General features: G+C 38.7%; 1 protein-coding gene and 1 long non-coding RNA gene across 5 annotated transcripts; both read right to left on the bottom strand.

The window, feature by feature from the left end:
* Nucleotides 1-250: 250 nt before the first annotated feature.
* Nucleotides 251-1,908, bottom strand: LOC131233723 (uncharacterized). 4 transcript variants are annotated; one of them, XR_009165334.1, is made up of 4 exons: nt 1,655-1,903; nt 1,124-1,287; nt 983-1,034; nt 251-894 (listed from the first exon to the last, which is right to left on the bottom strand). XR_009165334.1 is itself a non-coding variant. In XM_058230509.1 (4 exons), the coding sequence occupies exons 1-3, from the start codon at nt 1,753-1,755 to the stop codon at nt 1,029-1,031; spliced, it is 294 nt and encodes a 97-aa protein (XP_058086492.1). In that variant the 5' UTR covers nt 1,756-1,908; the 3' UTR covers nt 251-894; nt 983-1,028. The 4 variants fall into 4 exon arrangements, 2 of the variants coding, with proteins under 2 accessions (XP_058086492.1, XP_058086491.1); XR_009165333.1 differs by lacking the exon at nt 1,655-1,903 and adding an exon at nt 1,461-1,484 and having other exon boundaries at nt 1,124-1,310; XM_058230509.1 differs by having other exon boundaries at nt 1,124-1,310; nt 1,655-1,908.
* Nucleotides 1,909-2,890: 982 nt separating this feature from the next.
* On the bottom strand, nt 2,891-8,106 carry LOC131233833 (uncharacterized). The gene is made up of 3 exons (XR_009165366.1): nt 8,018-8,106; nt 3,283-3,566; nt 2,891-3,194 (listed from the first exon to the last, which is right to left on the bottom strand). It is a non-coding gene; the product is annotated as an uncharacterized LOC131233833 (long non-coding RNA).
* Nucleotides 8,107-25,305: the final 17,199 nt, after the last annotated feature.

Genomic DNA, 25,305 nt, shown 5'->3' on the forward strand with positions numbered 1-25,305 from the left:
CTTAAATGCTTCGGGAACAGTTTAATACCGTTCCTAAATGAGGCGTCGCAGAAAATCAGGAAAGAATTAGAACCATTTTGGGTACCGTTTTAGGGACGGTTTTAAACTGTTCTGGTGCCAACGGTCACATTTTAGGCACAATTTCAGAAACGGTTTTGAATGCTTATTAATTTTGCCAACGGTCAGATTTTAGGATGGAATTTTAATAACAATTTTAAGCCCCTTTGTTCATTGTATGAGAGAGAGAGTGGGGTATGTAATCTACTTGTATTATATGCTAGATAATTACACAAATAGAAGAAAAGGACAATAGAATGATTCACACACATAATAATCTTTAACCACAGAGACTGTGGTAGCAACTAATAACTGTCTCTGCAGCTAACCAATCAATATAAAATCCACCAACCACATCCATCCAACCGTCCACCGATCTACTTCAATATCCTGTCCCTCCATCAATATACCCCACCCAAGATAAGTACAAAATACAACATACAAGATCTCCCATTCCCAATTTTTTAATTCCATTTATGTCCTTCTCTGCTCTTGGAATCTTCTCAATTCCCCTTCAAGGGAAACATCAAACACATCCTTCATACCGGCCAACCCCTCTTTGGGGGCGGTGTACACAAACTTTGGTATATACTCGACTATCTTATCCTTCATCCTCTTCACTCTTTCCTCTCCTAGCCCTTCCAAAACGGCTCGAATTGAGGTTCTGTTGTTCACAGCCCTTCTATCAATGAAAACCGAGTACGATTCCGGGTCTTCCAGTAAATGCCACTTGTACTGCAGGTAGGCCGTACGTCTCCAGAAGAAAACCGAGATCGAACTGGCGATCATACAGTCGAAGATGGACCGTCTCGTGAAGCTATCACCTCACGACTGTACCTAAAAATGTGTTGAAGGAAACTAAACGTGTCAAAAGCACATATGGACATATATCTAACCATAGGGAAATTAGATTTGTGTGCTTTACCTATAAAGGCTGCTCTCTAATAACTCTGGGCTCTTCAACTCTGGCATCACTCCTTCCATCAACAAAGAGATAGATATGACTTTATTTTTAGAAGCTATTTAAAAGAAACTGAAAGGAAGAGATGGAAGAAGAGAAGCATACCTTCACCGTGTTGTGATCTTGTAAGAGCTTCCATGATACAAAGGGAGCTATCAGATTAGATTTCAGTGGCATTACAGACAATTGGGAGTAAAGGGCCCCACCTTGTGTTGCCATCTGAGGAGGAGCTAGAAAGAAGCTGGTTGGAACTAAAGGAGAAACAACAGCTGCAGCTTGTGTTTGATGATAACTGAGAAACATAAAAATAATTAGAAAATGTCAATACATAAAAATGATATTAATGATCTCAAATTAAGATGGGTGCACTGTGTATTGATCATGCAGTTTTTTATTTTGCCAGGAAAGTAATAAATTTTATTGAGGAATAATAAAGTACAACACAAGTGTCTAAACTTTGTATCAAAACTATCTGGAAAAATAAAATAAAATTCCTTCTATATATCAGAACTATCTGGAAAAAAAAAGAGAAAAAAAGAATCATGAATTGAAGAGAATCACGACCTGCAATTCCACAAGATAAAAATCTTCACAGGCATTCCATCAAACACCTGTCGACTTGCAATTTCTAAGTACCTGTGTATCATCCAGCACACTACCAGAGTTTGAAAATTTTCTCCATTAGAAATAGAAGCCTCGGTAGCCCAAATATGCCAGTCAACTGCACAAACCGCCATCTCCAGCCACTGTCATTGTTTCACGCTGCAGCTGCTCTAAAATAATAAGTTCCTTGTCAACCTAGAGCGCATTGTATCAATAGCATACCTGCCAAAATCACCCATTAACAGGATATCATTACATGCATTTGAAATGATAAAATATATGTCCAGATGGATGCAGCATAAACTCCAGAAATAGTTAAACAGCTGACCTCAAAAATTCATGGGCATCTTCTTCTCTCCCATGACCAGGAAAATATACAACCTAATAAGTGAATACCAAGTGAACTTGAAATAACTTGCAATGCTCTCCATTTAACACTATCATCCTGCACAAAAGATTTCATTCAAGCTTGACGTAATGTGATTCATACAACTTGAAATGCATGTAGAATTGGATTACCATTTGATAGTAGCAGTAGCAGCAGCAGCCAAACAGAGATAATACTGCTTGTAATAAATATCCAAGGCAAGAGCAGATGGTTCCTTGGTAGCCAAACTTTTGACCAGCACAGCTCCCTGTGAAACATTGATGAAAAGCTACTTATAAACATAATTATGACATCGAAAATCCTTTTTAAAAAAATCAAAAGAACAAGAGGTTTCTTCTGCAACCTTAGTATCATCAAAGCACCCACGAGCCATGATAACCTACGCAATTTAGTGTTAGGGTGAACATTTGAAAGAAGACTATCATAATCGAAAAATAGCTGCCACATTACAGTCACATCATGGGACCAGAAATTAAAGACTGAATGCTTGTTGAAAATGGGAGCTAGAAACGTCAATTGGTGGATGCTCAAATCAAATCACAAATATAGAAAAAGCTTATTTAATAAAATTAACAAGCAGAGCATTATGATTTTCAAATTCTGATAATATGAAATAAAAAGAAAAAAGGAAAGAGGAGAGTGTGAATAAGAAGAACGTACTTCATTGGTGGATGCTCTGTTATGATTTGAGCCTTAGAGACCTTGGCAGCTGCTCTCAAGAAGTGAGCCAAAAGCTGACCATACGTATGGGGAAAGGACCGGCTGATCGTGTGGGCATCAGAAGGATCTACAAAAGTGGTGGAATCACCAAATTCCACTCTCACTGTAGTTCCTTGTTCACAATGAAATTATATGATAAAAAACCATAATAACAACACACCAAAGTCCAAATCCAACTCAGAAGGAATAGCCAACCCTCCAGATAATGATATTATCTAGAAAAGAGTGATGAAGGTAGGACGTTGAAACTGATCATAAGATTTTACAACTCACATGATTGTCAGTTGAAAATTTTTCAGAAAAAGCTTAAAAATCAAAACCCATCAAGCAATCTGATGTTTCAGGCCAAACGATCAATAGATAAACAACATGATATTGAACTCTTGAATTGACAAACCTGATAGCATATAATCATTCATGATATTGAACTTTAATGCAAGAAGCAAATCTCTCCTATACAGATACCTAAAAATAGGCAACAACAATACAATGTTAGCCAAACTGGTAGAGTCTACTTTCAGTAAAGTGTTTTATCTGTGATATAATTCCTTACCATGCAGTGATGATCGAAGCCGTCAACACATTTGTCACAAGCCTGCATTACATCTATCATGTCCAATCTATAGAAACAACTAATCAAGTACGCTATACAATCAAAACATATATACAGTCCAAAAAGGTTAAGTGTCCCAAAAAGTATTGTCGCTAATCGGTGAACTCAGTAAAGTAATGACGCCATGCAACAAATGAGCTAATTCCAACTTCGCCTAGAGTCAAATGACATCCATCTGGCTTGGGCAATTCGATGTCTCCTTTGATAATGATATCAATGGCAACCTTATAAAGATCTTCCTGAAGAGGTTTGCCATAAATCATTTGGGGCTCATCTGCCAAAATAACTCGCCCTTAAGCAATGAGCTCTTTACGGCAAGAGTACAACTTGCATGTCCGCATTCTCTCTACACATTGATGATTCCCAACTGAGGGTCCACCAGTCGATTGTAGATTCTCCGGTTGAACCGAATCTATGCGTTGCTGCTGTAATAAAGTTCCACACCATGTGTTATATACGATAATTGAAAAAAAAATATTACTATTTAAATTTTAAAAAGAAGGATTTCAATGAAAATTGACCTGAATTATCTCTTTGATACCCCCAATTTGGTCCATAAGAAAATCTATTTTAGAAGATAGGTCTTGAATTTTGAACGATTGCTCTTCTACTTTTCTTTTATACGAAGAGATTTTTTCAAGAGCTGCAGTAAACTCCCTAATTTGTGATTGGGAAACGGTGGTCCCAACACCTTGAACACGACCCCTTGTATCAGGACCAAATACTTAAATCAATTAATGGATCGTTGAGGATGTCGTGGGAATTACTTCCTTCGCTAGCAAGTAACTCTTTGACTTTTTCCTGCAATATTAAACAATTACATAAGTAATATATTGGCACAAAATTTGAATTCTATAAACTTAAGTTTAAGACAACGAGATTACCACATGTGAAGTTGCATTACTATGAACAGAACCATCCTTTCTTATATGGGTTTTAATCTATACTTCAGTCCTACTAATCAGGGTGTTTCCATCTTTCTTTTGGCGTTGCTATATTTGAATGAATTTCACATTGTTAATTATTAAGAATACAAAGTAACTAAAAAATTTAAGTTATATAGAACTATCAATACTTATCATTTCTTTCTCGATTTTCGCGTGGCCATGCCTGCCAACCGTATGGTAAATTTTTAAAATTTTCCTATTCTCGGCATTTTTTTCCTTTGTTCTACAATTCTTATCTTTAGCACTTGCCCTGTATTTAGTGATGGCTTTCATGGACACCCCACTATTTTGTGTTGATTTAATAGTCTCGTATTCACTTGGAGAGAATACAAAACTATTCACACGATACTTGTTATAGCATTTTGCCTTAAATGTAGGGCCATCTACTAATCGTTTCAAAGTCAACTCGCCTTTAACAAACTCCAACTGTAAATAAGAAAAAAGTAATAACTATATATGAACAAATATATCAATTAAATAAATAATTAATTAGAAAAACACCTCCTTTCGTAACCAATTGATGAAATCATGTTCATTATTCTTCGACACATTGCCCTTTCTTCTTTGCCCCATTGATGTGGTCGGTCTTAAATATATTTCATACTTCCTATATAAAATATATGTAAGAATTTATCCAATTACTATACATACGTGATTTAATATTTTAGAAAATTTATCTACTTACCTTTTCATTCATAAATTCCATCGTAGCAGTGTAGAACCCATCTGCGTACTTGTTGATGTTGTATATTAGTTAAGTATATATTCTTGCTATTATCCAAAGGCTCTTCATCGCACACTCTATCCTCGTCCAGGAACCTTTGACGCGTATACTTGTGACTTCCTCTCTCACCGTTTGGCATGTACTCCATATAATATAAAATAGATTCTTCTATAATGTAACGCTCTGCAATACACCCTTTAGGATGTGTTGTATTCTTTACGTATCCTTTATAAATCTTTATTTTTCATTAACCTGATGGAGGCATCCAATTAATAATATATTGTCAATATATGATGACGATAAAGTCTAAATGAATCACATCAAGGTTAGATATTTACTGTTCAAAAGGATACATCCACCAAAATCTAACTGGACTGCAAGCTAAGGCTTCGTCAGCTAGATGTACCATAAGGTGAACGCTAATAACAAAGAATGAAGGAGGAAAAAACTTCTCCAAAACACACATTGCCATAACAACATGTTGTTTGACGGCAATGATGTTATCTGCACTAATTGTCTTCAAGCACAGGACATTAAAGAAGTAATAGATGTGCTGAATAACAGTTCGCAACGTCTTATATTCTGAGAAAGCATGTTGTAGTGACACAGGTAGTAACTGATACATAATGACGTGATAATCATGCGACTTTAGTCCCTTTATCTCGAGAGTTTGTAAGTTCACAAGATATTTAAATATGAAACTATACCCTATTGGAACCTTCAAGTCATGCAATGTTTGACAGAACAATTCTTTCTCCTTGCAACTTAAAGTAAATGGTGCCTTTGGTTTAATAGTTTTGCCATCCGCTTCTTTCAGCCATAAGTCTTTCATTATGTTCATTTTTTTTTTCAAATCTTCGCGTGCACTTATATCATCTTTAGTTTTATCTTTGACTTTTAGAATTGTCGACAGAAGATGATCACCAACATTCTTTATAACATGCATTACATCCATGTTATGCCAAATTAGTAACTCCTGCAAAAACACAATTATGATAGAATGTTAAGTTTTTATTCATTGACATACATGTAAATGAAAATAACAAATTAAGGAAATTACCTTCCAATATGGCAAGTCGAATTGGATCGATCTTTTGAACCAAGCAGTTATATTCCCAGTTGAATCATCACCATAACTTTTTCGTTTCTTTCCCTTCGACTTACCAATATCCATTTGAATACCGATCACATTCACTTTAACCTCTGAACCACTTAATCGATGAGAAGGTATTCCTTCTTCTACTTTATTATTGAATGCCACTTTTTAGGTCCTAAAAACGTGATTAATAGGAAGAAATCTTCAAGGCCCTAATAAGAGTACTTCTTGCCACTCTTAAGTCGTTCAACGACGGTTCCCTCGGCACAAACAGGGCAAGCATATTGTCCATGTGTAACACATCCTAATAAACTCCCATATGCAGGAAAATCATGAATTCTCCACATTAAAATGGCTTTCAAATTAAAAATTATCTTTGAATGAGCATCATATGTTGACACTCCATTAAGCCACAAATTCTTCAACTCATCAATCAACGGTTGTAGGTAGACATCGATGTCCTTACTCAGTCCTTTTGGACCTGGTATCAATACCGTTAACATTGAAAACTCTCTTTTCATACACATCGAGGGGGGTAGATTATATGGCACTATAATGACAGGCCAACAATTGTAGACACTACTAAGATGTCCAAATGGGTTAAATCCATTAGTTACAAGCCCTAAACGCACATTACAAAATTCTTCAGCAAAACTTGGCCACTTGTTATTCATTACTATCCAACTTGATAAATCAGATGGATGCTGCATAACACCATTATATTCTTTCGGTTGAGAATGCCAAGTCATTTGCTCCGCTATCCATGGCACACTAGAAATAAAGTTTGAAAAAACTTACTTATTAATTTTTTTAACAAAAGGTATATAGGATAATATTAAAATTATATTTAACATTGAATGCACACTTGTATAGCCTCTGTAGCCTTGGTGTCAGAAGAAAATATCTCAAAACCTTTGATGGAACTCTAACGCCTTTTTTCTTTGCCAAGTAATCTGACTTCCATCTCAATGTATGACATGTTGGACAATTTTGTCTATCTTTATACTCTTTCCAATAAATAATACAATCATTGGGACATGCATGTATAGTCTCATAAGTCATTCCCAATGAGTTGATCATCTTTTTCGCTTGATATGTGCTCACTGGCAACGTGTTTTCTACTGGCAACAACTTCTTAACCAATTAAAGACGATCATTAAAGCTGTCATCCGACCAACCATTACGTGCCTTTAAACTATACAACTCAACAGTAACCGATAATTTTATGAGTTCTCTAGGGTAAGAAGGGAATAAAGATTGTCTTGCATCATCAAATAAAGCCTTATGTCTTTCTGCATCAAGGTCTTCATGACAATTTTTATTTCTTCTAAGATCATCCATAAGAGTATCAGCATGTTCTCCAATATTTCTAATGCATCATTAACAAGTTCCTCCATTCTAAGATACTCATCATCGGATTGATCCTCAAATGTCGATGATGATAGTTTCTTGTTACTTTTCGCAAGACTTTCACCGTGAAAAATCCAATGTGTGTATGACTTATCAATACCGTTAATGAGCAAATGCTCATGAATCTCTCCAAGAGTGAATATCCTACTCCCATTTCTACATTTCACACACGGACACGAATAATGATCAAATCCACCACCGTTGTTCTTTGTAAACTCAATAAAATGCATAAGTCCATCCAAATATTCTGGACTTAACCTATGTTTATCCATCCATGCTTTGTTACTTAATAACGACATTCTACAACAAATGAGATAATTAAGTCAATTTTGATGTTAAAATGATGGTTGGACCTTACTGACTAAATGTGTTTAAAGTGAATTAACGAATTCTAGCAAAGTAAAATAAAGTAACAAAATATAAATTAAACATCAAATCCATACATGAAGTAATAAAAATATAAATTAACTAAGACTATAGGTAAGCACACACTTATACCTGACTCAGCAAGTTCTTATCTACAACAAGAGAAGTGGACTTCAACAAATATGATTATATTCCTGAAACAAAAATAAAACAGATATATGGTTCATTTGATTAAAGAAGCATTTAACATTCTATAAAAGTATTTAATGCACCACATTAATCCATTGTAATTCCATACCACCTAATATCACACATCAAACAAGCATTTTTAGTCGAATGACCTTATATATAAAAAATGATACCTGGAACAAATAAATTGTATTGGGTCAAAGGAGAAAATTGTATTGGGTCTTTTATGCCTCATCAGGAAGCCTTTAACTCCATAACAGTATGGAGGATGATGGAAATTAGAACTCTTGCTCCATGGTGGTATGGGGATATGAATAAAGAACAACAGGTCCCAAAAAATGCGGCCAAGAGACCACTTGTAATAAGGAATAGAATGCCTATCCCGAACTAGTGGATTTTAGTAGTTTTCTCTGTAGGTGAGGCCCACCTTCCCACATTCCAGACCATTCAACTTATGACCCCTCCATGGACAAGCAATGCTGCAAATACCACCCCATCAGACAAATAAGGATCTAATAATTGGTCCGTGAATGGACGGTTCAAAATAAACTATACCCAATAGTCTGCACCAAATAGGAAGAAATCAACCAATTGGATAGCTCCAATTGGGTACATTTCCAGTCCATCAGCAATTCACACAAAGCCTGGATAAACAATCCTGACTGCCGAAAGGCAGGCCCCGTGATGAACAGAACGCGGTTGGAAACAAAAACACCAAACATCCTATAATGCATTCCTCTATGGAAAGATGGATAAACGAATCTTTTACCTTCTGAGGCATTGGTGCTAAGACTCTTGGAATCGCATAAGCATCCGTGTCAGGTGGAGTAACATACATCTGCACACATACATATTGAATTATCACGAAATAGACAGCGAGAGAGAGCGGAAGAGGGGGAATGCCAATTCAAGTGACGCCCCCCTCCACAACACACACACACACACACACACACACGTGTCTGTGCGAAGCATACATCAATCCTGATTGAGTCAGAACAAGCCACGCCAGCTTCTGTCAGGAACACTCTAAAAGATTGTGATCATTACTCACTGTATAGATGAATTGAGTTTTCTTTTTTTCTTTTTCTTTTTCTTTCTTTCTTTCTTTCTTTCTTTTTTTTTTTCTTTTTTTTGTTTTTGTTTCAGAGTTCCTACCTCTGATTTCTTTAAGTTTTAAATAATTATTTCATCATTATTGTTCACTCCCCAAGTATAGGGTTGTGATGTAGTAATAAACTCGGTAAGACCGAGGTCGAATCCACAAGGACTGAAACTTGTACGTTTCCTGAAACTAGGTAGAAATAGAACTAGCCTAAGATGTGATCTAAACCAAATAGAATTTGATGAATAATGGTGAGAGATTAATGTAAAACTTTTAAGGAATTCAAAGGAAAGAAACTAGGGATTCAGAGGATCCACTTGTAGAGATCGAGAAATTATGCCTGCTTCAGAAATCATGGAATTTAACTAGACTTCCTTTGATATAGTTTTCAAGAGGTGAATGGTATATGAATTAGAATGGATTCCATCATCTAACCATGCCCAGAGACAAAGCAAACAACAGATTAAACTAATTACCAACCAATCAACAATGTATGAGGATCGGGAAGGGGTCTTGTCATCCTACCATGCCCATGGAGCAATGATGAACAACAGGCTTCCCGACTTCATAAACATAAAAAGGGGAAAGAAATATTAAAAGCCATTGGAAACCCATTGTAATTTCAGTCACAATGGACCATTAAAGACTAAGAAAAATATTCTTTATAATAATCACTAAATCAAATTCGTTTATGAAATTTAAAGGCACAAAGTAGAATCTCCCATCTCACTACAGCTTCACCTCTTAGCCCTAGCTAAGAGGTTTAGCCACACATGAATGGGCTAAATTCAAATATCAAAAATAGAAGAAGGAGAAAGAAAAGAGCCAAGAAAAACCAGGTCCAGGTCCAGCTCGAGTGACGCTGCCAGCAGCCAACTTCTCTTTTTCCCTTTTCTTTCCACGGCTGCACTCTCCCCGCGGCTCAGCAACCCTGCTCCATCGCTCTCCTTCTTTCACTTTTTCTTCCTTTCTTCCTTTTCTTCCTCACGTCAAAACCCAAGACCGAGCACACGTTCCACTCTCCTGGCCTCCACGGCTGCCCACGCCAAGCTTCGATCTTCAATCTTCCTCCTCGAGTTGAATGCCCCTCTCCCTCACTCTCCCTTCCTTTTGTAGTTGTGAGGGCCGGCTGAAGAAAACTTCATGCGTAAGTTTTCTTACGCAGGCGTAATTCTTTACGGTGTTTACGCTGATTGATTGGTGGGGCCTATTATTGAATTTAACGGAGAAATCTACTCCGTTCATTGGAAGCGTGGCGAAATACTAGTCGGGAAAGGACGGTTCTTGACTGATCACAGTGTGGTCCATAGGCTTTTTTCACTCCGCCGTCCAACCCGCATTTAGACGGTTGGAAATCGTCTTCTCGATGCCTTCTGGGATTCTGCCACCTAGGCGATGGTTACAGGGCCCTTTGGAGTCCACTGAATGGTCCAGATCGGACTGATCAATGCAGAGGGTGGCCCACAACATTCGACCGCAGGCTCTGTTGTGAAACAGAGCCTGAGAGATCTACGCCATCCATCGGATTCAACTCGAAAAACCCATCGGGAATGGACGGTTCTTGAATGATTTCGGTGTGGTCCATAGGCCGATTTGTCTCGAGTTTGATGCGGCCAATGGTACCAGATCTTCTAGTCGTCCGTCTTGCATTTGATCATGAGTTACATGTGTGTGCGCGCATGGGAACAAAAGAAGACATTGGACAAGGTCTTGGCCACCCTATGGAGAAAATAGATGGTTCAGATCGTCCGTTTGGGCGATGGATGTGGCCCACTGTGATTAGCTGGTGAGAGCACGTCCCTCCAGGGACGTGCGAAAGTCTCATTTTGGACAGTTTGTGCAAAAAACTGGTGGGGTCCACTGTGATGCCTGTCGTAGAAATCCACTCCCTCCATTAGCTCCTGTACGTTGTGTTGGCCCATGGCCTCTAGTTTAAAGTAGATTTGACTTCAGGGTGGGCCACACGCTTAACCAATGTATGGACAACATTCACCGTTAGAAATATAATTTGATTCACGTATGCATGCATGGCACATCTATTTACAGATTTGCCATTCTCTTTTGTTATATCTTCTACCGTCAGCATCTCCCTACTGCACCATCCAAAAGAAGTGAAATTTGACAAATATCCACCGTTTTTCGTGCTCTTTCCATCAGTTCAGTTTGGGTCCAGATCTCCCAAGGATGTCCAAGATGCTTTCTTAATGGTTATTGTCCTCTGATCTCTCTGTTGGGCCACTTCCACAAGGATCTAATGGCTGAAATTTGACGTGTACGGTTAATTTATGGTCTTCAGGCCATGTATGAAGTTTCGAGCAGAGTGGATGGTGGAAACCCTGTGATCTTGCATTCTGACTAACTTTCAGGCCACTTAAGCTTCAGTTTCTCAATTTTCTCGAATCCCTGGCGTGTAATTCCTTTGATCTTGGTCCCCTGGAATTCATTCCATGCTTTGGTGTCATCAGAGCGTTAAATCCATGCTTTAAGCATCCTTTTTCAGTCCATGCTCATAAATACACTCTGCATCACAAACACAATTAAAGCAGGCCATTAAACGGTATCATGCTTGTAAATTCATGCAATAACTGGGTCTGATATGCAATATTTGACCCACAACACAACCCCCAACCAGCATCTTGCTAGTCCCGAGCAAGGTATGCGAAAATTAATTTCAGAAATAAAGGGCAATTCCTATAAACCCAAGTGACTTGTGAACAAATAATTGAGACGTGAAAATTCTTACGATTCATGAATGTTAGGCATTATTCTCTCCTAGACTCAAGCACACAATAAATTTCATAATCAAGTTCAAAATTTTAGTCCATCAATCAGAACAATTCTAAACATTGAATTCCATGGATGTATAGTCCAATCTCGACTTATCAACATTAAGATTCACCTCTCTATTTAAGGATATCATTGGTAACTAATAAGAGAACTTGCCTCACACCTTATAGTTTTATTTTTTTAATTTTTGACTTCTTTTTTTTTCATTAGAAGTAACACCAAGAAGAGGGATCAAATCCTCACCTATAGGGAGCAAACCTATGGTAAAGACTGTACACCTAACTCTTTCTCAAATATCATCCATGGGGGATCGAATCCTCACCTATAGGGAGTAAACCTATGGTAAAGACTGTTCGCCCAATCCTTTCAATTTTCTCAGGTCGGTTCTTTTCATGCTTAGTGAGTACCACGTTAATCCTTCAATATCAGACTGAAACCTTAATATGCAAGCGAGATGTGTCTTGCGAATTCATGACTCAATCAATATTTACAAATTCTAATAATGGATTAACAATTCAAACTTAGCTGTGAAATTTAATAGATAACCGAATCCAAGAGTCGTAAATTACCAACATCATGTATTTTGTAATTCCCAATGTCCCAGATGGCCATCAAAATCACTTTGAATTCATATGAACTTCCAGAAAAATTTAAAATTTTCACAACTTTTGCTATTTTCACAACTTTTGCTCAAGACCAAGAAAATACTGATTAGGAAACCTAATCTTCCACCCCCAACCAAAAATCTACATTGTCCTCAATGTAAAAGAAATAAACATGCAATGCACATGAGACAACGGAAATCAAGGAGGAGTGATGGAAAGATAGTACCTGGACGAAAAGAATCAAGAGGCTTTCCAAAGATATCTACGTAAGAGCGGGTCAGCACAAGAGAGAAACCAACAAAAATAAAATAAAATAAAAATAACAAAAATGAAATCCTATCTACACCACTTTCGCAGGTACTCTCGATTGCATTTAGCATATGCAACAAGCCTTTAAACCCCTAGGTTACCCCTAGTGGACGAGTTGTAGTCTCGTGAGGGTTTGCAGTAATGTTACCCACAAACATTGAACTAACTGACGAAATGAAATAAAGAGCTAGGTTGCCTCCCAGGAGCGCTAAGTTTATCGTCTTCAGCCAGACAAATAAAGCAACTACCCTAGTCCTATGAAAGCAGGGAAAAACTACTCGATCATGCTACAGGTCCCTCTTCCGGCCAGTATCGTGATAAGTTTCTCAGTAAGTTTCTCAATAGGATCATCCAAAAGCCCTTTTTGCAATAGGCTTGGATGCCCTGGAGCTTGACTTTCCAGAGAAACTTATGTACCTCATTAAAATTTTGCTGTTGATTCGCTTGAGGTATCCAAAGTATATATGATTCACCTGTGTCAGAAAAAGTTACAAAGTTAGTATCCCATGGTGAATCAGAGACTACAGGTAGATCAAATTGAGAAAAATTTTCAGGAAGTGGTGTAGTCTCAACACATTCCGAAGTAGCAAACTTCAGTTCAATTTTCAGCTCCTCCTCCCCTAATGGTAAACATTCAGGGTCTGTGGAAGAAGGGGCTTCAGAGTAAGGGTTCACTCGGTCAGTGATGACTACCGAGATGTCGTCTTGCAAGGCATTCACTATGTCTCTTATCATGGGATCATTTGAATCGCAAAGTGTGCCAAACAATCATCAAAAGAGTTGGGACATTCAGCTGAGGGTGACTCATTTTCCACATTAAAGCTTGTGATGATCTGCCCAAGGAATCCATTGTCTTTAAAGGTAAACGGAGGTGTGCTCTCTTGCTCCAGCCCTACACAGATAGATTGAAAATCAATAGGGGAAGCATCGATGTGATTACTTTGTTCATTGAAACTACTCAATCTAGGTGTTGAATTGTCAAACGTGTACAGCTCAGATGGTGGCCTCAACTTAGTGGTTTCAATTTCCAAAGTCGTAGCGAGCAACTCGTCCTTCTCCCGAATCACATCATCATTTAATTCAAATGAGTGGTCCAAACATGTTTCACAAGAGTTAGAAGGGTCGATTGTAAGGGGCTCATCCTCCACCTTAAAATCAGACATGTCAGGTGAGGGGAGTGGCTCATTATGACCGACCACTTCATGTACATCTTGATCATTGACCTGGACCAAGCTTGAGATTGATTCTAGGGGACTTTGGGCTGTATATTCATGATCATCATCCCAATAAGCATCATTATCTAATTCCGTGCAGTACACACTTGGGATGGGGTCGCTCTCCTCACACTCTACACCTAAGTTCGGTTGAGGGTTGAAAAAACTAACCTCTACGTCATCATTGAGATCCTGTGTGTCATGTGAGGAAAGTGTGTCATCATCATTATATTCGAAAGACACCCATGTATCTCCACCATTCTTTTGAACAGTCATTGAGATCGACTCATCGGGGAATTGAACCGTATGCTCATTAATGGAATCCAACTCCTCATTCCAAATTTCAGATTTCTTCAAAAGCGAGTGAGGATCACTTTTCTCGCATTGTATTTCTGGAATGAATTGTGGTTGAGATAACCGAGCCTCCTCTATCTTATCAAGGCGCGAATTAAGCGCTTCCAATGATTTTCTCATTTCCGTGAGATAGGCCAGGCTACGCTGAGCTAAATCCTCTTGGATTGTTTCTGATTGGATATCAATGGTAGGGTATCCAAGAGGGTAATCATTATAATATATAGTTGGTTCATCTTCCAAATTTTGATGTTTACCCTGGTAATAGTCATACTGATCATACATGGGAGAATATGATGGTTGATAATAATCCTCGTTTCCATAATTATGATCATATACGACCCTATTAACAGATGGAACATAACGTTTTAGTCGGTTCTCAATGTCTGTTCTTGATGGAAAAAAATCTTGAGGTATACGTTAAATTCCACAATCCTCAGGCATTCCCCAATATCTCTTATCCATCTCGGCATATGCACGTACCCACGCTTCCATGGTAGAACCCTAACTCTGAGTCTAATCCTAGAAGAAAGAGAAATCCTACAGCAATACATAAAGTAAGAGGAGAAGTTAGAAAGATGTTACCAGACTAGAGATTCTTATATTAAGATCCTGCAAAAGAAAACAACAGAAATTAGTTTTTAAATCTAAGAATTCTAAAGTAATGTTAGTTTTTAAACAAAAAGTCTACGAGTAGAAAATTTCTAAAAATAAAGGAAAGATGAGTTAGTTTCTAAAATTAGAAAGAAACTCTAAAAAAAATAGAAAAATACTAGAATTAGAAAATTTCTAAGATTCAAACCCTAATTCTAAAAATAGAAAAAGTAGAGGAATTAGAAAAGGATTACCAATTTAGAAGTTTATGTCAGGATCCTACAAAACAGGAAACAAGTTAGTTCTAAAAATCAAATAGAAATAAAAATCTAAAACTAAAGTTAGTAAAATCCTAATCTCAAACTAATTCTAAAACTAATTAATTTCAAAGAATCGTAACCGTCAGTCCCCGGCAACGGCGCCAAAAACTTGTTCACTCCCCAAGTATAGGGTTGTGATGTAGTAATAAACTCGGTAAGACCGAGGTCGAATCCACAGGGACTGATACCTGTACGTTATCTGAAACTAGGTAGAAATAGAACTAGACTAAGATGTGATCTAAACCAAATAGAATTTGATGAATAATGGTGAGAGATTAATGTAAAACTTTTAAGGAATTCAAAGGAAAGAAACTAGGGATTCAGAGGATCCACTTGTAGAGATCAGGGAGAAATTATGCCTGCTTCAGAAATCATGGAATTTAACTAGACTTCCTTTGATATAGTTTTCAAGAGGTGAATGGTATATGAATTAGAATGGATTCCATCATCTAACCATGCCCAGGAGACAAAGCAAACAACAGGATTAAACTAATTACCAACCAATCAACAATGTATGAGGATCAGGAAGGGTACTGTCATCCTACCATGCCCATGGAGCAATGATGAACAACAGGGCTTCCTGACTTCATAAACATAAAAAGGGGAAAGAAATATTCAGAGCCATTGCAAACCCATTGTAATTTCAGTCACAACAGACCATTAAAGACTAAGAAAAATATTCTTTATAATAATCACTAAATCAAATTCAGTTTATGAAATTTAAAGGCACAAACAGTATCTCCCATCTCGCTACAGGCTTCACCTCTTAGCCCTAGCTAAGAGGTTTAGCCACACATGAATGGGCTAAATTCAAGTATCAAAAATAGAAGAAGGAGAAAGAAAAGAGCCAAGAAAAACCAGGTCCAGGTCCAGCTCGAGTGACGCTGCCAGCAGCCAACTTCTCTTTTTCCCTTTTCTTTCCACGGCTGCACTCTCCCCGCGGCTCAGCAACCCTGCTCCAGCGCTCTCCTTCTTTCACTTTTTCTTCCTTTCTTCCTTTTCTTCCTCACGTCAAAACCCAAGACCGAGCACACGTTCCACTCTCCTGGCCTCCACGGCTGCCCACGCCAAGCTTCGATCTTCAATCTTCCTCCTCGAGTTCAATGCCCCTCTCCCTCACTCTCTCTTCCTTTTGTAGTTGTGTGGGTCGGCTGAAGAAAACTTCATGCGTAAGTTTTCTTACAGGCGTAATTCTTTACTGTGTTTGCGCTGATTGATTGGTGGGGCCTATTATTGAAGTTAACGGAGAAATCTACTCTGTTCATTGGAAGCGTGGCGAGAAACTAGTCGGGAAAGGACGGTTCTTGATTGATTACAGTGTGGTCCATAGGCTTTTTTACTCCACCGTCCAACCCGCATTTAGACGGTTGGAAATCGTCTTCTCAATGCGTTCTGGGATTCTGCCACCTAGGCGATGGTTACAGGGCTCTTTGGAGTCCACTGAATGGTCCAGATCGGACTGATCAATGCAGAGGGTGGCCCACTACATTCAACCGCAGGCTCTGTTGCGAAACAGAGCCTGCGCGACGCGTGCTGTGATGTTGGTGGGGTCCAAAATCAGTATCAGACGAGAAATCCACCACGTCCATTGCGTTCTCCTCAGAAAACTGTTTGGGACAGGCTGATTTGTCTCGAGTTTGATGCGGCCCATGGTACCAGATCTTTTAATCGTCCGTCTTGCATTTGATCATGGGTTACATGTGTGTGCGCGCATGGGAATGGAAGAAGACATTGGACAGGGTCTTGGCCACCCTATGGAGAAAATAGATGGTTCAGATCGTCCGTTTGGGCGATGGATGTGGCCCACTGTGATTAGCCGGTGAGAGCACGTCTATCACTGGACTTGCGAAAGTCTCTTTTTGGATATTTTGTGCAAAAAACTGGTGGGGTCCACTGTGATGCCTGTCCTAGAAATTCACTCCCTCCATCAGCTCCTGTACGTAGTGTTGGCCCATGGCCTCTAGTTTAAAGTAGATCTAACTTCAGGGTGGGCCACACGCTTAACCGATGTATGAACAACATTCACTGTTAGAAATATAATTTGATTCACGTATGCATGCATGGCACATCTATTTACAGATTTGCCATTCTCTTTTGTTATATCTTCTGCCGTCAGTATCTCCTGATTGCACCATCCAAAAGAAGTGAAATTTGACAAATATCCACCGTTTTTCGTGCTCTTTCCATCAGTTCAGTTTGGGTCCAGATCTCCCAAGGATGTCCAAGATGCTTTCTTAATGGTTATTGTCCTCTGATCTCTCTGTTGGGCCACTTCCACAAGGATCTAATGGCTGAAATTTGACGTGTACGGTTAATTTATGGTCTTCAGGCCATGTATGAAGTTTCGAGCAGAGTGGATGGTGGAAACCCTGTGATCTTGCATTCTGACTAACTTTCAGGCCACTTAAGCTTCAGTTTCTCAATTTTCTCGAATCCCTGGCGTGTAATTCCTTTGATCTTGGTCCCCTGGAATTCATTCCATGCTTTGGTGTCATCAGAGCGTTAAATCCATGCTTTAAGCATCCTTTTTCAGTCCATGCTCATAAATACACTCTGCATCACAAACACAATTAAAGCAGGCCATTAAACGGTATCATGCTTGTAAATTCATGCAATAACTGGGTCTGATATGCAATATTTGACCCACAACACAACCCCCAACCAGCATCTTGCTAGTCCCGAGCAAGGTATGCGAAAATTAATTTCAGAAATAAAGGGCAATTCCTATAAACCCAAGTGACTTGTGAACAAATAATTGAGATGTGAAAATTCTTACGATTCATGAATGTTAGGCATTATTCTCTCCTAGACTCAAGCACACAATAAATTTCATAATCAAGTTCAAAATGTTAGTCCATCAATTAGAACAATTCTAAACATTGAATTCCATGGATGTATAGTTCAATCTCGACTTATCAACATTAAGATTCACCTCTCTATTTAAGGATATCATTGGTAACTAATAAGAGAACTTGCCTCACACCTTATAGTTTTATTTTTTTAATTTTTGACTTCTTTTTTTTTCATTAGAAGTAACACCAAGAAGAGGGATCAAATCCTCACCTATAGGGAGCAAACCTATGGTAAAGACTGTACACCTAACTCTTTCTCAAATATCATCCATGGGGGATCGAATCCTCACCTATAGGGAGTAAACCTATGGTAAAGACTGTTCGCCCAATCCTCTCAATTTTCTCAGGTCGGTTCTTTTCATGCTTAGTGAGTACTACGTTAATCCTTCAATATCAGACTGAAACCTTAATATGCAAGCGAGATGTGTCTTGCGAATTCATGACTCAATCAATATTTACAAATTCTAATAATGGATTAACAATTCAAACTTAGCTGTGAAATTTAATAGATAACCGAATCCAAGAGTCGTAAATTACCAACATCATGTATTTTGTAATTCCCAATGTCCCAGATGGCCATCAAAATCACTTTGAATTCATATGAACTTCCAGAAAAATTTAAAATTTTCACAACTTTTGCTATTTTCACAACTTTTGCTCAAGACCAAGAAAATACTGATTAGGAAACCTAATCTTCCACCCCCAACCAAAAATCTACATTGTCCTCAATGTAAAAGAAATAAACATGCAATGCACATGAGACAACGGAAATCAAGGAGGAGTGATGGAAAGATAGTACCTGGACGAAAAGAATCAAGAGGCTTTCCAAAGATATCTACGTAAGAGCGGGTCAGCACAAGAGAGAAACCAACAAAAATAAAATAAAATAAAAATAACAAAAATGAAATCCTATCTACACCACTTTCGCAGTACTCTCGATTGCATTTAGCATATGCAACAAGCCTTTAAACCCCTAGGTTACCCCTAGTGGACGAGTTGTAGTCTCGTGAGGGTTTGCGGCAATGTTACCCACAAACATTGAACTAACTGACGAAATGAAATAAAGAGCTAGGTTGCCTCCCAGGAGCGCTAAGTTTATCGTCTTCAGCCAGACAAATAAAGCAACTACCCTAGTCCTATGAAAGCAGGGAAAAACTACTCGATCATGCTACAGGTCCCTCTTCCGGCCAGTATCGTGATAAGTTTCTCAGTAAGTTTCTCAATAGGATCATCCAAAAGCCCTTTTTGCAATAGGCTTGGATGCCCTGGAGCTTGACTTTCCAGAGAAACTTATGTACCTCATTAAAATTTTGCTGTTGATTCGCTTGAGGTATCCAAAGTATATATGATTCACCTGTGTCAGAAAAAGTTACAAAGTTAGTATCCCATGGTGAATCAGAGACTACAGGTAGATCAAATTGAGAAAAATTTTCAGGAAGTGGTGTAGTCTCAACACATTCCGAAGTAGCAAACTTCAGTTCAATTTTCAGCTCCTCCTCCCCTAATGGTAAACATTCAGGGTCTGTGGAAGAAGGGGCTTCAGAGTAAGGGTTCACTCGGTCAGTAATGACTACCGAGATGTCGTCTTGCAAGGCATTCACTATGTCTCTTATCATGGGATCATTTGAATCTGCAAAGTGTGCCAAACAATCATCAAAAGAGTTGGGACATTCAGCTGAGGGTGACTCATTTTCCACATTAAAGCTTGTGATGATCTGCCCAAGGAATCCATTGTCTTTAAAGGTAAACGGAGGTGTGCTCTCTTGCTCCAGCCCTACACAGATAGATTGAAAATCAATAGGGGAAGCATCGATGTGATTACTTTGTTCATTGAAACTACTCAATCTAGGTGTTGAATTGTCAAACGTGTACAGCTCAGATGGTGGCCTCAACTTAGTGGTTTCAATTTCCAAAGTCGTAGCGAGCAACTCGTCCTTCTCCCGAATCACATCATCATTTAATTCAAATGAGTGGTCCAAACATGTTTCACAAGAGTTAGAAGGGTCGATTGTAAGGGGCTCATCCTCCACCTTAAAATCAGACATGTCAGGTGAGGGGAGTGGCTCATTATGACCGACCACTTCATGTACATCTTGATCATTGACCTGGACCAAGCTTGAGATTGATTCTAGGGGACTTTGGGCTGTATATTCATGATCATCATCCCAATAAGCATCATTGTCTAATTCCGTGCAGTACACACTTGGGATGGGGTCGCTCTCCTCACACTCTACACCTAAGTTCGGTTGAGGTTTGAAAAAACTAACCTCTACGTCATCATTGAGATCCTGTGTGTCATGTGAGGAAAGTGTGTCATCATCATTATATTGTGATGTAGTAATAAACTTTTTTGAACAGTCATTGAGATCGACTCATCGGGGAATTGAACCGTATGCTCATTAATGGAATCCAACTCCTCATTCCAAATTTCAGATTTCTTCAAAAGCGAGTGAGGATCACTTTTCTCGCATTGTATTTCTGGAATGAATTGTGGTTGAGATAACCGAGCCTCCTCTATCTTATCAAGGCGCGAATTAAGCGCTTCCAATGATTTTCTCATTTCCGTGAGATAGGCCAGGCTACGCTGAGCTAAATCCTCTTGGATTGTTTCTGATTGGATATCAATGGTAGGGTATCCAAGAGGGTAATCATTATAATATATAGTTGGTTCATCTTCCAAATTTTGATGTTTACCCTGGTAATAGTCATACTGATCATACATGGGAGAATATGATGGTTGATAATAATCCTCGTTTCCATAATTATGATCATATACGACCCTATTAACAGATGGAACATAACGTTTTAGTCGGTTCTCAATGTCTGTTCTTGATGGAAAAAAATCTTGAGGTATACGTTGAATTCCACAATCCTCAGGCCATTTCCCAATATCTCTTATCCATCTCGGCATATGCACGTACCCACGCTTCCATGGTAGAACCCTAACTCGGAGTCTAATTCTAAGAAAAGAATCCTACAGCAATACATAAAGTAAGAGGAGAAGTTAGAAAGATGTTACCGGACTAGAGATTCTTATATTAAGATCCTGCAAAAGAAAACAACGAAATTAGTTTTTAAATCTAAGAATTCTAAAGTAATGTTAGTTTTTAAACAAAAAGTCTACGAGTAGAAAATTTCTAAAAATAAAGGAAAGATGAGTTAGTTTCTAAAATTAGAAAGAAACTCTAAAAAAAATAGGGAAATACTAGAATTAGAAAATTTCTAAAATTCAAACCCTAATAGAAAAAAAGTAGAGGAATTAGAAAAGGATTACCAATTTAGAAGCTTATGTCAGGATCCTACAAAACAGAAAATAAGTTAGTTCTAAAAATCAAATAGAAATAAAAATCTAAAACTAAAGTTAGTAAAATCCTAATCTCAAACTAATTCTAAAACTAATTAATTTCAAAGAATCATAACCGTCAGTCCCCGGCGCTAAAAACTTGTTCACTCCCCAAGTATAGGGTTGTGATGTAGTAATAAACTCGGTAAGACCGAGGTCGAATCCACAGGGATTGATACATGTACGTTATCTGAAACTAGCTAGAAATAGAACTAGACTAAGATGTGATCTAAACCAAATAGAATTTGATGAATAATGGTGAGAGATTAATGTAAAACTTTTAAGGAATTCAAAGGAAAGAAACTAGGGATTCAGAGGATCCACTTGTAGAGATCAGGGAGAAATTATGCCTGCTTCAGAAATCATGGAATTTAACTAGACTTCCTTTGATATAGTTTTCAAGAGGTGAATGGTATATGAATTAGAATGGATTCCATCATCTAACCATGCCCAGGAGACAAAGCAAACAACAGGATTAAACTAATTACCAACTAATCAACAATGTATGAGGATCAGGAAGGGTACTGTCATCTTACCATGCCCATGGAGCAATGATGAACAACAGGGCTTCCTGACTTCATAAACATAAAAAGGGGAAAGAAATATTGAGAGCCATCGCAAACCCATTGTAATTTCAGTCACAACAGACCATTAAAGACTAAGAAAAATATTCTTTATAATAATCACTAAATCAAATTCAGTTTATGAAATTTAAAGGCACAAAGTAGAATCTCCCATCTCACTACAGGCTTCACCTCTTAGCCCTAGCTAAGAGGTTTAGCCACACATGAATGGGCTAAATTCAAATATCAAAAATAGAAGAAGGAGAAAGAAAAGAGCCAAGAAAAACCAGGTCCAGGTCCAGCTCGAGTGACGCTGCCAGCAGCCAACTTCTCTTTTTCCCTTTTCTTTCCACGGCTGCACTCTCCCCGCGGCTCAGCAACCCTGCTCCAGCGCTCTCCTTCTTTCACTTTTTCTTCCTTTCTTCCTTTTCTTCCTCACGTCAAAACCCAAGACCGAGCACACGTTCCACTCTCCTGGCCTCCACGGCTGCCCACGCCAAGCTTCGATCTTCAATCTTCCTCCTCGAGTTGAATGCCCCTCTCCCTCACTCTCCCTTCCTTTTGTAGTTGTGAGGGCCAGCTGAAGAAAACTTCATGCGTAAGTTTTCTTATGCAGGCGTAATTCTTTACGGTGTTTACGCTGATTGATTGGTGGGGCCTATTATTGAACTTAACGGAGAAATCTACTCCGTTCATTGGAAGCGTGGCGAAATACTAGTCGGGAAAGGACGGTTCTTGACTGATCACAGTGTGGTCCATAGGCTTTTTCACTCCGCCGTCCAACCCGCATTTAGACGGTTGGAAATCGTCTTCTCGATGCCTTCTGGGATTCTGCCACCTAGGCGATGGTTACAGGGCCCTTTGGAGTCCACTGAATGGTCCAGATCGGACTGATCAATGCAGAGGGTGGCCCACAACATTCGACCGCAGGCTCTGTTGCGAAACAGAGCCTGCGCGACTCGTGCTGTGATGTTGGTGGGGTCCAAAATCAGTATCAGACGAGAAATCCACCACGTCCATTGCGTTCTCCTCGAAAAACTGCTTGGGACAGGCTGATTTGTCTCGAGTTTGATGCGGCCCATGGTACCAGATCTTCTAGTCGTCCGTCTTGCATTTGATCATGAGTTACATGTGTGTGCGCGCATGGGAACAGAAGAAGACATTGGACAGGGTCTTGGCCACCCTATGAAGAAAATAGATGGTTCAGATCGTCCGTTTGGGCGATGGATGTGGCCCACTGTGATTAGCCGGTGAGAGCACGTCCCTCCAGTGACGTGCGAAAGTCTCATTTTGGACATTTTGTGCAAAAAACTGGTGGGGTCCACTGTGATGCCTGTCCTAGAAATCCACTCCCTCCATCAGCTCCTGTACGTAGTGTTGGCCCATGGCCTCTAGTTTAAAGCAGATTTGACTTCAGGGTGGGCCACACGCTTAACCAATGTATGGACAACATTCACCGTTAGAAATATAATTTGATTCACGTATGCATGCATGGCACATCTATTTACAGATTTGCCATTCTCTTTTGTTATATCTTCTGCCGTTTGTTTCTCCCTACTGCACCATCCAAAAGAAGTGAAATTTGACAAATATCCACCGTTTTTCGTGCTCTTTCCATCAGTTCAGTTTGGGTCCAGATCTCCCAAGGATGTCCAAGATGCTTTCTTAATGGTTATTGTCCTCTGATCTCTCTGTTGGGCCACTTCCACAAGGATCTAATGGCTGAAATTTGACGTGTACGGTTAATTTATGGTCTTCAGGCCATGTATGAAGTTTCGAGCAGAGTGGATGGTGGAAACCCTGTGATCTTGCATTCTGACTAACTTTCAGGCCACTTAAGCTTCAGTTTCTCAATTTTCTCGAATCCCTGGCGTGTAATTCCTTTGATCTTGGTCCCCTGGAATTCATTCCATGCTTTGGTGTCATCAGAGCGTTAAATCCATGCTTTAAGCATCCTTTTTCAGTCCATGCTCATAAATACACTCTGCATCACAAACACAATTAAAGAGTTCGCAAAAAAGCAAGGTTCTTCAAAACATAAAAATACCTAAGGCATTATGCTAAATATAGAAACATCTGTTAATTGATATAGTATCATTGTTGTTGTTTAAGTAATCAAGAAAATGCAGCCCAGAGAAACTAAAATAAGAACTAGTAGTCTTGCTTACCAGTCGTGCAACCACTAACATAAAGGAAGATAACAACCTAAATGGCAACATACATATCAGGAGTGTTGAAGATTTCAAATATGATTTGGTTGAAGCACGAGGTGCTAGCAAAGCAGCAAGAAATCGGTCCTTGTAGCTGAAAATCAACATTATTATTCAATTACATACAGATGAAAGATCACACAAAATTGCATACATCCAAGCAGGCTGACAGGCAAGCATGAGTGATTTATGTTTGTTCACATCTTATATAAGGGTGAACTCCCTCACATAGACAATGAGAACACCAATAAATAATAATAATAATAAATAAATAAATAAAACAAGGAGATATCCAAGAGGTGAATCATCACACATGTGCCAACATGACACATTTATGTGACATCCTTCATCGGGTTGATCCCACCAATAACATTCCAGGCACAAAATAATGCTGGTCTACTCATTGATGGGCCGTGGAATCTAGACTGCTAGTCATTTTCTTTCAAATGGTCCATATTCACCACATGCAGTGGCTAACCACTAACCAGATAAGTGGACCAACATGACTTTAGGCCAGGATATGATCAGAATGTTCCCCACCTAGTGATTGGCACAAATCTCAAGGGCATGTGCCCAAATCACACATTCAACCGTCCTAGCATTTCTCAATGAAAACACCTGCAACAGGCATTTCTTACATAAAAAAAATCAATCAATTACTCAAAAAAATGAAAAAGAAATAAAAGAACATCCCAAATCAACTAGATTTGCTTAATACTAGGCTGATAGAAAAGCATTACTCAGTAAATAAAAACCTAAAATCTAATGAAAGTAAAAATATACATTCCTGGTCATGAAATCAACCATGAAAAATGTGCATCATATCCAAATAAATGGAAATAATAAAGAACTAAAAACATGAGAAACGACTAAAATACTCAAATCTATAGTTGGCAAGGACAATAATGGAAAGCTAAAATGCAGTGTGAACAGAAAAATAAAATAAAACGGTTATTCAACAGATCCAAAAACTAAATCCGT

The sequence above is a fragment of the Magnolia sinica genome, chromosome 18 (assembly GCF_029962835.1).
Source record: "Magnolia sinica isolate HGM2019 chromosome 18, MsV1, whole genome shotgun sequence".
In the NCBI taxonomy this organism is placed as follows: Eukaryota; Viridiplantae; Streptophyta; class Magnoliopsida; order Magnoliales; family Magnoliaceae; genus Magnolia; species Magnolia sinica.